Source organism: Amia ocellicauda, chromosome 8, assembly GCF_036373705.1.
Source record: "Amia ocellicauda isolate fAmiCal2 chromosome 8, fAmiCal2.hap1, whole genome shotgun sequence".
Taxonomy (NCBI): domain Eukaryota; kingdom Metazoa; phylum Chordata; class Actinopteri; order Amiiformes; family Amiidae; genus Amia; species Amia ocellicauda.
The window spans coordinates 39,313,933-39,329,973 of NC_089857.1; the positions used below are offsets into that span (position 1 = coordinate 39,313,933).

At 36.4% G+C, this 16,041-nt stretch overlaps 1 protein-coding gene across 2 annotated transcripts in view; it reads left to right on the forward strand.

Annotated features, from left to right (window-relative positions):
• The window catches only part of slc12a2 (solute carrier family 12 member 2), a 74,402-nt gene that overhangs the window by 34,289 nt on the left and 24,072 nt on the right, over positions 1–16,041 (forward strand). For both annotated transcript variants that reach the window (XM_066711361.1, XM_066711362.1), the window contains exons 3-11: positions 4,268–4,343; positions 5,024–5,119; positions 8,491–8,630; positions 9,259–9,369; positions 9,928–10,036; positions 10,253–10,377; positions 11,176–11,260; positions 11,655–11,806; positions 15,846–15,953. In XM_066711361.1, the coding sequence (XP_066567458.1) occupies positions 4,268–4,343; positions 5,024–5,119; positions 8,491–8,630; positions 9,259–9,369; positions 9,928–10,036; positions 10,253–10,377; positions 11,176–11,260; positions 11,655–11,806; positions 15,846–15,953 (1,002 nt within the window). The remainder of the gene's footprint in view (positions 1–4,267; positions 4,344–5,023; positions 5,120–8,490; positions 8,631–9,258; positions 9,370–9,927; positions 10,037–10,252; positions 10,378–11,175; positions 11,261–11,654; positions 11,807–15,845; positions 15,954–16,041) is intronic.

Below are 16,041 nucleotides of genomic sequence, written 5' to 3' on the forward strand. Positions count from 1 at the left end.
AACTTTTAATGAAATTGTAGAAAGCTTGCCGTCTGTCTAGTTTAGGCTGATTTCCTGAAAATGTAGCATATTATTATTGGGGGGGTCAAGCAACGAAGTTGCTGGACAACCTTTTGTAATTGGTCGGATTATTATTATTATTCCGCCAAGTAACTTGCATATATTTCAAATGGCCATAAAATGAAAACTACTTTACAGAATCTCACCAAATTTGGTTTGCTGGTAGATGCCTATATGACCTTGTCTCAAGATTTAGAGGTCAAATTTGGAGGTCATATGCCTTATCGTTTGGTGCCAATATTGGATTAATGGCAATTATTAGAAAATATTCAACAATCTTCTCCCAAACCACTAATGGGACAGATGTAAAACTTGGTGCATATGTTTGTTATGACCTATATTCAGATTTGTAAATTCATAAAAAAAGATTGATAAAACTAATGTTGTCTGTACTTTCACAAACTTCATCTAATCCACTTAAATAGCACATGTATCAATCACAACCACCACTTGAAGGGACTTCCAGTACAGACCACATTCTTTGAAACTCAACCATCATGCCAAGCATGCAAGGATTTCCAGTACAGTCCACATGCTTTGAGCTGGATTTGATCACAAGAACTCGGACACATGCAGGTGTTGACATACACAAGATACAAGAACATCTCTTAGTTTTGCATTTCGTGCCTTTACCCACTGTGCCACTTTGGAGCTTGCTATTAAGGCTTGGATTTATAATAGAGTACATTTATGAAGCGATACATGTTATACGTTCATGTGGACCTGAAAAACAGAGGGAGCTGTACTACCAATACAAATTTAACTAATGGTAATCTTTACAGATATTGAAATAGTTAACAATTTATGTTGTCTATGTATTCATTGTAAGAATGAAAAAGACTTTAGTTAATGTACTATATTGCAGAGTACAAAAAATATCTTGTCATATATATGAATAAAATATCACACTCATATTATAAATGGTGACTCATATTAAAAAAGATAGTTGTGAAGTACTCCCTTCTCACAGGCATAGCATAGTTTTGTGATACACTGCTTAAGTTGGATATGGCTCAGACATTTAAGGTTACTTCACTATGGCCCAGGAGACCCGCTTTCGAGTCCCACCATGGCCACAACTGAAAAATATGTTAAACACGATATAATCCTACAGATGTGTTTGGCTGCTTATAGCTTTATTAATTTCACTATTCATGTATTAGCATTATCATATTGTAGCAGTTCTGAAGACATATTCTGAAGCCTGGGCTATTTGGTGTTGTGGTTAGATCACTGCACTGTGGTGTGTGAGACCTGGGTTCAAATCTCATCATGCCTGAAACTGTAAAGTCTGTTAAATATGACATATTCCTCACCATATGCTTGGCCCCCTACATTGCTGCTTGCTGCAGCTATATTTATTATTTTGTTTTTCTTTTTTAAAGTTAGGAAATGCTTTGACTGAGATCGTTCAGAGTCTACAAGAGCCGGGCACCGTTCTCTTCCCCCGGTCACTTGATAGAGCAGTCCATTGATGGGCTTTAAATTGTGAATAGTGGAATACTTTCACTATGTGGGTTATGAGGAGGTGGTGTGTATATTGACATGAATGTCATGCTTATTTGCTTTCTCAAGTCTTGTGTAGTTTATGATTTGAAACCTTTATAACGAAAACACTCAATTCTTTAATTTAATCCAAATCAAGATGTTTTAAAAATAACCAACAGAATCCTTATTTGGTGTGTTATAACATCTTAGAATAAACATTTTACACTATATACTGAAGTGGTAGTTAACTTCACACCATGATGAATCTTTCTGGGTGCCTGCATAAATTAAGGTGTTTCTATATTTTACTTGAGTGAACAAGTATGTGTGGAATGAACAAATAGGCCTAACATTTTATCTTTCACATTCAATTTATGTAGGCTGTTGGTTTGCCTTTTTTATTTGTATGTTATTGTAATAGTAGTTTATGCTTTACTAGGTATAATAAAGGTACAGATTGTTTTCACAACACACAGAACAAATTTGTAGTCACTTTATATAGCCAGTACTAATTAGAAGTTTATAATGCAAACTGTCAGCATAAGGCATATAACTGCATTAGCATCTCCTAATAAGCATCTAATAATTTCTTTGTATACGTATTTATTATTTTTATACTTAATCTTTATTTCCATAAACATGTTTTCCACTTGTTTGTTTGCTGGATTTCATGCTTTTGTTAAATTGATTTATGTATTGTACCACACAGTATCATGGTGTATGATTCACAAACCATGGATTATCACAGCACTTTTTGGTATTCTGGTGTTGTCATCAGTAGTCCCATCAGTCATATCTGTAAAATTGCAAAAAAAAAAAAGTTTCTATTTTGGGTTTGTAATTATATAACGACATTGTTTTATTAGTATTAGAAATGAAAATCTTATGTAATGAGGTTCCTCAGTCAAGGCTTATTCATTAGCCTTGGCTTTTAGGACTTTGAAATGTAAGCTTGTGAAAATGTTCCTTTTAGAACAAAAGAAAGTTTACAAATGAGAGGAGGCCATTCACTCCATCGTGCATGTTTTGGTGTCCATTAATAAGTGATCCAAGGAACCTATCCAATCTATTTTTAAATGTTCCCAAATTTTCAGCTTCAACCACATCGCTGAGGAGTTTGTTCAGATTGTGACTACTCTCTGTGTGAAGAAGTGTCTCCTGCTTTCTGAATGCCTTGAATCCCAATTTCCATTTGTGTCCCCGGGTGCGTGTGTCCCTGCTGATTTGGAAAAGCTCCTCTGGTTTGATGTGGTCGATGCTTTCATGATTTTGAAGACTTGAATCAGGTCCCCACGTAGTCTCCTCTGTTCCAGGGTGAAAAGGTTCAGTTCCCTCAGTCTCTCAGTAGGACATTCCCTTCAGACCTGGAATAAGTCTGGTTGCTCTCCTCTGAACTGCCTCTAGAGCAGCGATATCTTTCTTGAAGTGTGGAGCCCAGAACTGTCCACATTATCCAGATGAGCTCTAACTAGTGCATTGTACAGTCTGAACATCACTGCTCTTGTTCTCAATTCTACACTTTTGGCAATATACCCTAACATGGTTTGCTTTTTTTATTGCTTCCCCACATTGTTTGGATGGAGAAAGTGAGGAGTCCATGTAGACTCCTAGGTCTTTCTCATGCGTTACTTCATCTAGTTCTATTCCTCCCATAGTGTAATTATAGTGGACATATTTGTTACCTGCATGTAATACCTTGCACTTGTCCACATTGAATTTCATCTGCCAGGTGTCGGCCCACAACTGAATATTATTTATATAGTTTATTATTATTATAGTCCCTTTGAATAGCCTGTGCTGCCAAGATTGTATCTGCTGAGCCACCTATTTTAGTATCGTCTGCAAATTTGACAAGTTTGCTAACTATCCCAGAGTCCAGATCATTAATGTAGATAAGAAAAAGCAAAGGCCCTAGTACTGATCCCTGTGGAACTCCACTAATCAACACCGTTTCCTAGACATCAACCAGTTCATAATCCATCTACTTTCATTACCCTGAATGCCTACAGCTTCCAATTTGAGGATCAGTTTTTGGTGTGGAACCTTATCCAAAGCTTTTTGAAAATCTAAGTATATCATATCATATGCTTTCACATGATCTACAGCTGCAGTTCCATGTTATTTTTTTTTCTTTGAATAAATTAGTAAGAGATGATCTGCCTCATCTAAACCCATGTTGACCATCTCCAAGAATATGGATTTCATTAAGATGCTCCTCTATTTTCTGTCTAATAATTTTCTCCAACATTTTACAGGTGATGCAGGTGAGACTGATTGGTCTGTAATTTCCTGGATCAGTTTTGTCCCCTTGTGGATTGGTTTGACATTTGCTGTCTTCCAGTCAATTGGCACATCCTGAGTTCTAAGTGTCATTTGGAATATTTGAGTTAGCGGCCTGTAAATACTTTCCCTCATTTCTTTAAGTACTGTTGGAAATATCCCATCTGACCCGGGTGATTTGTTTGTTTTTAATTCTGCTAGTACCTTTAGTACCTCCTCCTCATTTATCCTGATCTCTCTCAGGATTTGACTGGACTGATTGTTAACCTGTGGCATGCTATCTGTTTTTTATTTTGTAAAAACCTCTATGAAATACTCATTTAAAACATTTGCCACATCTTGTTCGTATTCTAAGATACTTCAGTTTTTGCCCTTTAGCGGTTTCCCTCCTTTATGACCTTTTTAATTTCCTTTAAATAAATAAAAGCTTTCTCTTTAGGTACGATGCATGTTGAACATCTGGGGTGTGATGCTCTTCATCCGTATGACATGGATTGTAGGACAAGCTGGCATCGGTAGGTACACATTTTCACACCTTGTATGTGAATTACGATTTCAATTTGCACTTCAGCATGAATCTGCACTGTTTACCAGGCAGATGTTGAATGTCACCACAAGAAGTTAAATGTGGCGATCTACCAAAAATGCTAAACAATTCCAGCATGGTCGCCGTACATGGCATATTTGTGTTAAATGTTCGAGCCTGGAGTAGTGAGATCTACCTGGAGCAATATTGTTGATTTGACAGCTTGTGCCATTGTGGATCACTGGGAATCGCTCTGGCGAATCCAGGGCCAAACTCCTTCACACACAATTGAGCATTTAGGCTCAGTAACGGGGTGTTTGATGGGGTCTATCACAAGAAAGCAGTGGTTGACAGATACTTAATTATATTTTATGTACATTTTGCTTAATATTTTCCCGGTCAGAATAAAAATATTCATCCACATTAATGCACTAATTGTCATTAATTTCAGCTTAAAGTCTCTTGCACCAATCGAGTCTTTATATCAGACTATAATTATCTGGGCACATTTTGTGAATTGAGCAATATTTTATTTAAATTCTACTAAACATTTTTGTTTAGTTTCAATCTGTCGACTATACCACCTTGTTTGGTATCTGTATTTGATTTCTCCCTCTATTTTTAACCATCCAGTTTGTAATAGTCAATTAATCTTTTTCTTTCTTACAGTTCTTGCAAGTGTGATTGTATTGATGGCTACAGTTGTTACAACTATCACTGGACTTTCCACTTCAGCAATTGCAACCAATGGCTTTGTCAGAGGAGGTAAGTGTGCCGGGGACAGTTCTGTACATTGAATCGGACATTACTGAAACCATATCTTCTATTGAAAACAAAGATGCACATTCTTGAAAATCCAAATCCCATTCATGAGGACTTGCTGTACCCAAGAACTGTCTGATTCAGTTTATTTACTTGATGGTACCAAGGGAATCCTGGGTCTAGACCTACTTCAGAGTAATTAGCCCCATGGTTGCAAAGCCACCAAGAAAACAACTAAAAAAAACTACAAATAATTGATTAGTACACTGGGAATATATATATATATATATATATATTCCCAGTGTACTAATAAATATATATATATTTAATTATATATAATATAAATTATTATTTAATGATCAGTTGACAACTATTACTGAAGGCTGTGTGCATTAGTATTACGAGAGGGAAACTGCTTTTCTTTCATTGGAAACCCAGTCTTTCCCATGTGTGAGGAACGTTTACTGCAGAGCCTTGAAAAAGTGCAATGTGGGGATGAATGTGTCCCGGCACAGCCTTGCCATGCATTTGGAATTTTAACAGAGCAGTCAGTAATGTGATGAATATTTGATGAGCCCATCAGGAATGCATCTCTGTGCCCACTCTTATATTTTCTGTTCTGGCAGAAAAGCACAATTTACTTCTCACCTTGGACAATTACTGACTGATTCCCTTCTCTACAGGTCAACCTCAGGGTCTCGTGATTGTCATAATCCCTGCAGTACAGCAGAGAGGGTGCTTTCAGAATGTCTCATTGGCTTTTTTTTTAACAGATATGTCTTTGGGTCCAAATTTCAATGTATTGTTTACCTTGAACCATACTGCAGTAATAGAACAGACCTCTAAATGAGCAAAACCGATTTATAATTTATAGGACGTTAAAAACAATACATGTGTAGATTTCAAAACTGCATATTGCTGGTTTTGTCAGGGCAACTGAGGGGATGCAGAATTACCCGAGACATTGTCTGCGAAGAGTGGTGTCCCTTCCTGTAACTGCTGTGCTGTTGCATAATGGATCATTCAATTCATTTTATTATATAAAATTCAAATGATTTTAAGAAGCATTAAGTACTGAAATCCTGTAAATTTATCAGAAAACGGCTGAAAACTCCATCTTTATTAAAACCAAAACATAGCACTTCCTAAATTAAAGTAGATGATTAGGGCTACATTACATTTGGTAGATTAAGGAGATGTATCATGTCAATTTTGTGACCTATCCCCATCTTTCAGGCATTTTTGTCAGATATGATCATGTTCCAAATCATTAGAAGGAACTGAATAATGTAGCTGCTACGTACTCCTTTTTGTAACTACTTAATTGTAACTTTATATATATAAAACAGTTTAATCAGTTGGGGTTTTGAGTTTGTGATTTAGATTTAGTTTTTTCTCTGTATCTACATCTGTCAGCATTTCAAAGAGCTTTATATAATCAAATGTCTGCTACTTAGAAAAACAGTCCACCTTTAATTAAATACCAATTCTGTTATCTGTCATCATATGGGCAATGTTTCTGTCATGACTCTAGAATTTAAGCTCATTCTCATTCTTTTAATTTGACAGTCTTGAGAGGTTACTCTGGAAGGACTTGAGAGGAGTAGTTTGTTCATTATCCTTGGAAGAAATCAGAGACCGAAGGTCAAAATCGAGAAATATTTATCACTGACGTCCATTTAATTTGCGTTTCTTTGTAGGGGAGCTCCAGATTATTAAATGCGGTAAAGTAAGGTTACTAGAAAAGATGATAAACAACATTTAATGGCAAGTGACAAATATATCATCAAGACACTAAATAACCACATTAATTGCTCTGACGGATAGTTGTGACTTTTCAGTCTGTGTTAGTCTTGTGACTGACCTTTGGTGGTGTCTTCTACGGTCATCGGCATGGGGAAATAATTAATTTACTTCCTAAGAGAAAAGGTAATCTATTGTTTTCATCCACAGAACATTGGGTTACATTCATTCAAGTCACATAATGGACATTTCAAATTAAAACTAAATACATGATTTGATTGAACAGCTACATAATTTACTCTGCTCAGGGGAGTGCAGTCTTGCTGGGCAAACATCCCATGCATAGGTTGTGAAAGACCATGAACATCTCACACACGAAAGATTTTCTTCTGGGTCGTCTCGTACTAACCTACAGTTAGCAACAGTTCAACAGAACAAACCTTGATCACAACCCATAATGGTAGGACTTGGTGTTGTGAAATAAACATCTTATAGATAAGGCCTTGTAAATGTATGGTCTAAATTTAAGTTCTGATTATTCAAATTTAAAGATGACTGCTAGCATTGGACACTGTACATCACTGAATAGGACCATGCATTTGACTGAATTAATCTTTTATATTGTCAATTCCAAATGACTAATTTAAAATATATATGTGTGTGAAGACAAGACGAATGAAAGACATACACACATGTATATTATTTATATAACGTATAAATAATAATTAACAATGTACATCTTTGTCTTCCTTTTTCTCTCCGAAAATGATTTGTAATGGCCAGCCCTTGGCAGGCAATGCATATAGCAGAGTTAGTAATATATTGTAACACATTTGATGTGGACATGGGTGAGCAATTACGCATAAGAGTTTTAGAAAAACTGAATTTGGTCACATGCAGCGCAAACAGCTTAATGTAATTCTCCCAGTCACCTGGCCTTATTGGTTTAATCCTTTGAAGGGCTAATCGCTTTAGGTATTTCAGCTATTCGTAGATCCTGTCCTTGTTTTAAAATGTATCAAAATTATCGTTAGTGGGATTCTGGATTTAATTTCTGCTTACAGATACACACACATGCACACAAGCTGCTTGTTAATCAGAGTTCATTGTTGTATTTCTTGCTTCTCCAGGCACCTTATGGTAAATTGTAAACTCCTGAGGATTGAGGAGGTTAAACAATATAAAATGAAGGAAATTTTCAATAGACTATGCCTCTGCAGATGATATCGTACGTCTCTGTTCATACTGCATTGTGACCTTGCCTGAAGTATCTAGGTGCTTCTGTTGCATTGCAATGTGTCCCCACACTGATCTTAAACCATTTGCAACCAGACTAAATGCATGGACTTTTGTATTGCTCACATACACATTACACACCATGTTACAATACAGATTCATTACAAGACAAAAACAACCAACCAAGTCTTGGGTGATTTAACTGTTCTCATTTGTTAGTTAAATGTACCTAGCTTCTTTTTCTTTCTTTCATAAAATGGATGGCAGACCATAGGCTGTCACATGGGGAGATCTTTATAATACAACAAAGTGCTGAGTTTGAAAAGTTGGCAGCTGATGTCATGACTTTTTTGGCAGATGTCACTGAACATTTTCTCTCTGGTTTATCTTTGGAGGTGGGGCGTATTATCTAATATCCAGGAGTCTGGGGCCTGAGTTTGGTGGATCCATTGGCCTGATCTTTGCCTTTGCAAACGCTGTGGCGGTGGCGATGTATGTTGTGGGCTTCGCAGAAACGGTGGTGGAACTTCTGAACGTGAGAACCATTAATCTGTATCTCAAATCGAATGTCTCGGTATTTTACATTAGGTCTGTATACATTGTGATGTAATGGGGATGTGTCTTGTATGAATTGTCTGTGATGCTCATGATGTAGTGGTAGTTGTTAATCCTAAGAGCTTTTAATGTTTTTCAAAAAATGTGAACATTTTAGGGTGATTTAAACTTCCTCTAAAACTTAATTTAATGCCTGTGGTGCCACACATTTTTACATAGTGTTTAAGGCTTCACTGTGCTTACATACTTCCTCACCCTGTTGCATCACACTGCATGATGCATCTTATTTTCTAGTGTAGATCTTTTTTCCAAGCCATAACAGGAGATAACAATGGCAAACATATATAATGTGCAACAAGGAGAACATTAAATCACACAGATAAAGTAGCTATACAGTGCTATACCTTTTACATAGTGCTTTTATTTCATTTTGTTTGAGAAAATCAATGGACATTCTTAATAATAAAAATAAAGCCATCTTGTACTGCCCAGGAGTATTATTGTATAACTTCAGGTTCTATAGTGTATAATGACTGACATTGACTGATTAAACGTAATGCAAATTCCACACTTTCTCCTGGTTTGACCTTGCCTTTTCTTCAATGCAGGCGCACGATGCAGTCATGATTGATGAAATCAATGACATCAGAATTGTTGGCACCATCACCATCATCCTCTTATTGGGAATCTCTGTAGCAGGAATGGAGTGGGAGGCAAAGGTAGGTTTATTACTTTTCTCCAGTTTATTTCAGCCCCTATATCTCCCTTTTTATAGCAATTGTAAATGTTTTTTGTACTTCTGTCTGTGTATGTATACACTGAAATGATGTGCAAGTTACCATGTGGTGGTTTATGATTTTAGTTTTTCCGGGGCATATCAAATGCATACAATTACAGCAGTTAATGTTCTCGCCTCACATGACGGACCATTTTAAAAAGGAGGAAGCAAATATGGGTTGGAATTCATTTAAAGGAAATGCAGTCTCATGAAAATGGAGACATTGAGAGCCTTTTGTCTGTACAAAAGTTTTATTCAGCACTTATGGGTTTTAAGAGAGGATTGTTGTCTAACTTTAGTCAAATACATACCATTAAAAATAAAATGTATAAAAAAATAAACTTTTAAAACTGCCCAGAGGTGTGTTTTCTGCAATTAGTGAGTGATTTGAAATTCTGATTTTGGGTAGAGACTAAATTGTGTAAGAATCTGCAGCACTAACAGCATTTTTTTTTTTTTTTTTTTTTTTTTTTTAAACCTTTGTTTTTCTCTTTCTAAGGCACAAATATTCCTACTGGTGATCCTGGTCATGGCCATTTTCAATTATTTAATTGGAAGCTTTATCAGTTTGGAATCAAAAGAGGCCAAAGGGTTCTTTGGTTACCGAGGTATGCTGTTTTGTAAACAAGTGGCTGCATCAGCCAATGAGATTGCCAAGAAATACAGGCATGGTGCTGCATGATGCGTGTTATTGAAAAGGCCAATTTGCATATAGAAAGTTTGTTGTGGTTATATTAATTTACATAGCCTCAGTGTGACTTGGCATTTGTTCCATACTTTTCAGCATCTTTATAGTGAGCTTTAAAACCTTTATTTATTGACAGGTGAAATCTTGTTTGAAAACTTGGGACCAGATTTTCGAGACGAGACCTTCTTTTCCGTCTTTGCCATTTTTTTCCCGGCAGCAACGGGTATTCTTGCCGGAGCAAATATCTCTGGTGACCTTGCGGTAAGTAAGTCCTGACGATGTACCTGGTATTTAACACCTTGGAACGAGGGCTGCATTTCATAGAATTGAAAATTAAACAAACAAAACTGAACAAAAAAATATTATAAATGCAATATGTAAAGCATTGGTGCCCAAACACAGTCACCATGAATTGCTAATTTAAACAGACTGGGACCACATGGAAGTTATTGAACAATTTAAGCATTTGTTCAATTAAGGGAATTCTAGTCACTGAGAGCTGAAAAGGGTAGTTCATTTTCTTTATACCAAATTTCTACAGAAATTAAATTCCCAAATTACCTGCTTAGTTGATCACATGGAAATTACTCCAGGTGTTAAGAATTTGATAATTTAAAGTTACCTATAAAACCTGTTGAATAGGGGCTCTCAAGGATTGTGTTTGGGCAGCACTGATGTAAAGTGTTGGTCCCATGTCTCATGAGCTGAAATGAGATCACAGCAATGTTCCAAATGCTCAATAAGCTTATTTCGCTCAACTTTTGTGCACAAATGTGTTCACATCCTGTTTAGTGAGCATTTCTCCTTTGACAGGGTAATCCATTCTATTTATTAAAACACACATTGCCTTGGTGTAATTTCTGATATACTGCTGGTGTAGCAATTCTTGACAATAATAAATTACATCAAATTCTTGTAATACACATGAAAGTTCTTTGTTAGCCTCCTCTTCCTGCAAGATTTGCCAAAACACAATTTAAAAAATAAAAACCTTTTGTTGCACGTAACATTTTACCTGTTATCCGTTGGTAATACTTTTTGTGTGTGATGTTTCTCCAGGATCCACAGTTAGCCATACCAAGAGGCACTCTCTTAGCCATTTTGATAACTGGAATAGTTTATCTTGGGATTGCAGTTTCTGCAGGTATGCATCAATCTTTATGTATGTATATCCATATTGGTATAAATACTAAACTTAAGTTAAGGGGTATTGATTTCAGCTTCTGTCCTTAAATGAAAGAACTTTCTTCAGTGGGACCGAATGCAGATTTAAAATCCTACTTTTATTGTAGTTGTAATCTTATTATAAGTCTCATTTAAATTCTAAAGTGTGTGTCTGTGTGTGTGTGTAAATTAGGATATGACGAAACGAAAATGTAATTCCCACTATCGCAACCTCTGTGACCCTTCCCATAATTACCCAACCCGTCTTTGATTCTAGTTCTTTGGCAAAGTTATCTTTTCTTGGGAGACATACAACCTCATTGTTTCTTATTAAGATCTTTAGTTTAATCCATGGTTGTTCTTCTTTCCCTCAGGATCTTGTATTGTGCGCGATGCCACAGGAAACGTGAATGATACCATTACCGGGCAGTTCTCAAACTGCACAGAAGCGGCATGTAAACTTGGTTATGACTTTTCCTCATGCAAGCCTGGGACATGCAATTATGGACTTCATAATGACTTCCAGGTAACGTAGGTCTGAAGCTGAGCACAGACTGATGTCCTGTGGTTTGAGCTAGATGGGCAAAGTTGTTGAGCATGGCTTCCACTTTCACCTTTCATCCTGTGTGTAGTTGAGAGAGGAAAGAAATAGAGATCCATTTCATAGGCAATCAAGTAAACATGATTTACTACTACAGCTAGGAAAATGGTTCTTTTGTCAACAGTGGAACGGATTATAACCTAGATGTCCAGCTGAGCTGTGATAGTCTGAGCCAATCAGTGCCGAAAAGGTCAGCCTGCCAGCTCAAGGCAGACGTGAGTTTAGCAATTTAGCCATCAGGGCATGGCTTTTAGTGGTTGTATCAAAGCACAAGTCCTATAATTTATTAATAATGAATTCACTGGAGTATTTTCTTAACAATGAAGTCAGTCAGTTGCCATGGCAATCACATTTTCACGGTAATACAAATTAAGACCATAAATGGCACCTAAAAAGCTACCAAATTCCAGCATTATTTTAATAATATCCTATTGGCAGATTAAAGAAAATTCTTATAATAAACAAAAACAATGTCTGGTTCTACAAAATACTTTTACGATTTGTAACTTAATTTGGGCAAATTAACCTCCCTTTATGAATATCATTGCATTTATCTCTACAAACTAGATCTCTGATTGTGTGTTTTGTTTGTTTGAGAAATCTTGATTCAATTACCCTGTCCTTTTAAATTCCAAAAATATACCGAAGGAAGCTTGTTAAAAATAAAATGGACACATCATGGAATAGCAGTTATTCTCATTTCAAATTGCTAGTCAAATAAATAAATCTTATGACCTTCACAATTCAGATGTGCCATAAATAAGTTCACTAAACTCTCAAAGTAGATTTTCCTCTCCCATTTTCATGCAAGTGAGCTCTAATCCAGAAGCACTATGTAAAAGTTGTATCACATTTGCCACAGTGGAATTAATGATAATCATGATAATTATAGTTCAGTTGATGGATTTTTAATTAAAATATCTAAATAAAATGCAATCTGTTGAAATGCATTTATTTGTTTTAAATCAAACCTGTCATGGGTTGCCATGTGTGATTGTTTTTCCTGGCTTTGTCAGTTACTTTTTATCAGTAGGCTTTCCACACAGGGAAGACTTTAGGATTTTAATTAAATGAAACATGAGAGAATCTAGATGGACTGATTGATGCTAATCATTATGGCTATGATGATCTGTTCAGTATCATAATTAAATGTTAGTAATCAGATAATTTAATGAAGGTTCTTCTCACCATCCTGTTTATAGTTTTAAGAAATAGACGCTTGTCTGTGCGTTCGTAATGCGAAAAAATGAAGATTATTGGTATGCAAGTAGCGCCATCTCTTCAGTCCCAACACCTGTTCTACCTTTCAGCTGCAGGCATGGTATAAATATAGCTGGGACTGAAGATGTGATATTAATATTTTCAGTGAGAGAAACTGTGTAAAACATCATTGCACATTTAAAATTAGAAGTAATTTGGGATAATTTGACATAATATTTGGGACTTTTTTGGTTTTAAAATCTGTTCAGATTGATTTAACCAAAATATGTATATATTTTTTTATTGGCATATATTATAATATTCAGGACTGACGAAAAAGAAAATCGATGGTTTCCATTTAACAACAGCATATCTGTGAGTTGTCAATGGACACATTATGCAGTTGGGTATTCTGAGAGCCAAATGAAAACAAATCGGTAACGGAACATAAAAGTACGTTTTATCAGTGATGCAATATGCGTAGTAACGAGAGGTTTTCAAATAATGGTGTTTGTTTTAGTCACAAGATTGGGTCTGGTCCACACAATGAAAGGAAGCTTTCATGAAGAGCTCTTTCTATTGTGGCCCCTTTCTCTGACATTGAGATCATGTTTGAAAGGCACAAGGGCATGGCTAGAATTGCTGAAGGCTGAACACCCAGTCACATTTCCATTCAGCTTCACAAAGTATCTGCTTGTCTTTCAATCGCATTAACTAAGACAGTGGTTTGATACTGTAACTGGACAGTTCCCCCAGCACTTATCCACTCTTCTGTCTCCAGGAATACTTAGTATTTAAATTAAAATGTTAAAATGAACCTCAAACATTTTATTTACTCCTTTTTCAATCTTTCACATGGCTTCATGGTTCTGTGACTACAAGCATTGAAATGCAGTGTTCGTTTTCCAATTTTATCTTCTCCTTCTTCACTGCTCTGGTAGTGTACGTTTTCACACTAAGTAGGTGTATGCATCTAGTCTATTTGTAACTCTGCATCTATTTTTACTGACATTTTTTTCCCCTGCATATCTTCCTAAATGTATCTTCTGTACTTTGCTATGCTTCCATGTATATCCTCGGGGTAGGTGGTCATTGGAATTGACGCATCACACATGCTATTTTGCATCATGAAAATCTATACCTGCCTTTTCCATTGATCCAGGATGTTTAGAAAGGGAGAAAATAATGCATTTCAAATGATGGCAGAGTGAAGATTATGCAGTATGTTTTCAGTGAGGTGGAAGAAAAGCTGAGTAACTGACTGCAGCAGGGCAGCTAAATTGAGTAATCCCACTGTACATCATTATAGAAGTTCACTGCTCCCGTTGAGCTACTGTATTCTGCAACACCTGCAGTCCTGTGATTAAACTGAACAACAAGTCAGTCATCTTCTCATACAGTGCTTTGCTGCCGCAGAAACGGTCCCTTGCCAAAATGATGGTGGATGCCCGGGAAGTTTGTATGCCTAGTAATTTATAGAAAGTGTTCATAAAACTATAATCCTATTTTCAAGAGTCTCATTGGTATCCACATTTTAAAACTTTTTTTATTGAGCTCTGGCCAGTCATGCTTGTACTACTTGTGTGTGTGTCTGTCCTTGCATATGGATGTTCTTCATTTGTAAACCGCTTGAAGGGTAAAAAATAGCATTTTGTGACTGTGTAATCAAGGTCCCCCAGGATCTGCAGGAGATGCACATGCACAATATTCTGTTCCACACAGTTTTCAGCAGGATATTGGCTACAGGCAGCTTCACTTGTTTCTCACAAACTGAACCCATAACATGTATACCCTTGGGAGTTAAAAATTAAAAAAAAAATCACAGGATAATTAGGAAGTTTACATCACCCAAGGCCTTAAAGCAGCGAGTTCCCACAGAATTGTCTTTAGGGCTGTCTACAGTAGCTCCACACAACGGACGGATTGTTCTGGAGAAGGTTTCCGAGTTCACTTTAAACACTGAGGGGATGGATCTGTATTTATTTATAGCCACGTCATAATGTTTTGTGTAGAGTGCCATTACAAATGAACTGGTAAAACACTTAGAGAGCATTGATATTGTATTGTTCCACATAAGATCGAAGAGAAATAAAAAGCAGTTGTATTATTCTGAGACGTAAAGTTCATGAGCAAGTTAATCTATGGCAAGCCTTTGTTCAGCATGGGGCCTTTTTCCTTTGTGATGGACATTTATTTATGGGCCATTTGAAGATCCAAGGGGTCTTAAGTGTGTGTTTTATGACGTAGGGTCCCAGCAAACCAGTCAGAAGAGTCTGTGTGTTCAAATTCCTATAGTTGCCTTGGCTGTAAGCATAACAACAAACAGCTTGAGTGTATAGAGATATTTAAAGACCCAGTCAGAAACTTGTATGCTAAAGACGTTGGTATATTAACTGTATCTTCCAGAGAAAGTAAACCAAACAAGCAAGACTTGCAAAATCACTGTCACTCCATTCTCCAAGTTTCCTTAATTCAAAATTAATTTTGTACCACTGGAACAAATAGTATGAAAAGTCCCTGTATATTTAACATCCATCTACCACTGGAAAAATCTATGAAATCTATTTAAATTTATTTGCCAGTTGTTGGGCGTGGAAAAGTAGAACAAAGGAACTAGATTTTAAAGTGTGGATTCCATGCCAATGTGCCTTAATTTTATCTTCAACAGTTGCTTTAAATGTATTTAATATAGGCATTTTGTAGTTTAGAAGTTGGATGCTTTATAGCAAAATAACTCCCAATGTTTCCTGTGCATGTGTTTTAGGTAATGAGTGTGGTGTCTGGATTTGGTCCCCTCATCACCGCTGGCATTTTTTCCGCAACCCTGTCCTCAGCCTTGGCTTCACTGGTCAGCGCACCTAAAGTCTTCCAGGTAAGAGATTAACATCTTAATTATGACTTGTATATTGGCATAATAAACAGATTAGCAAAAACTAAATTCCAATTTATCTCTGGGACTT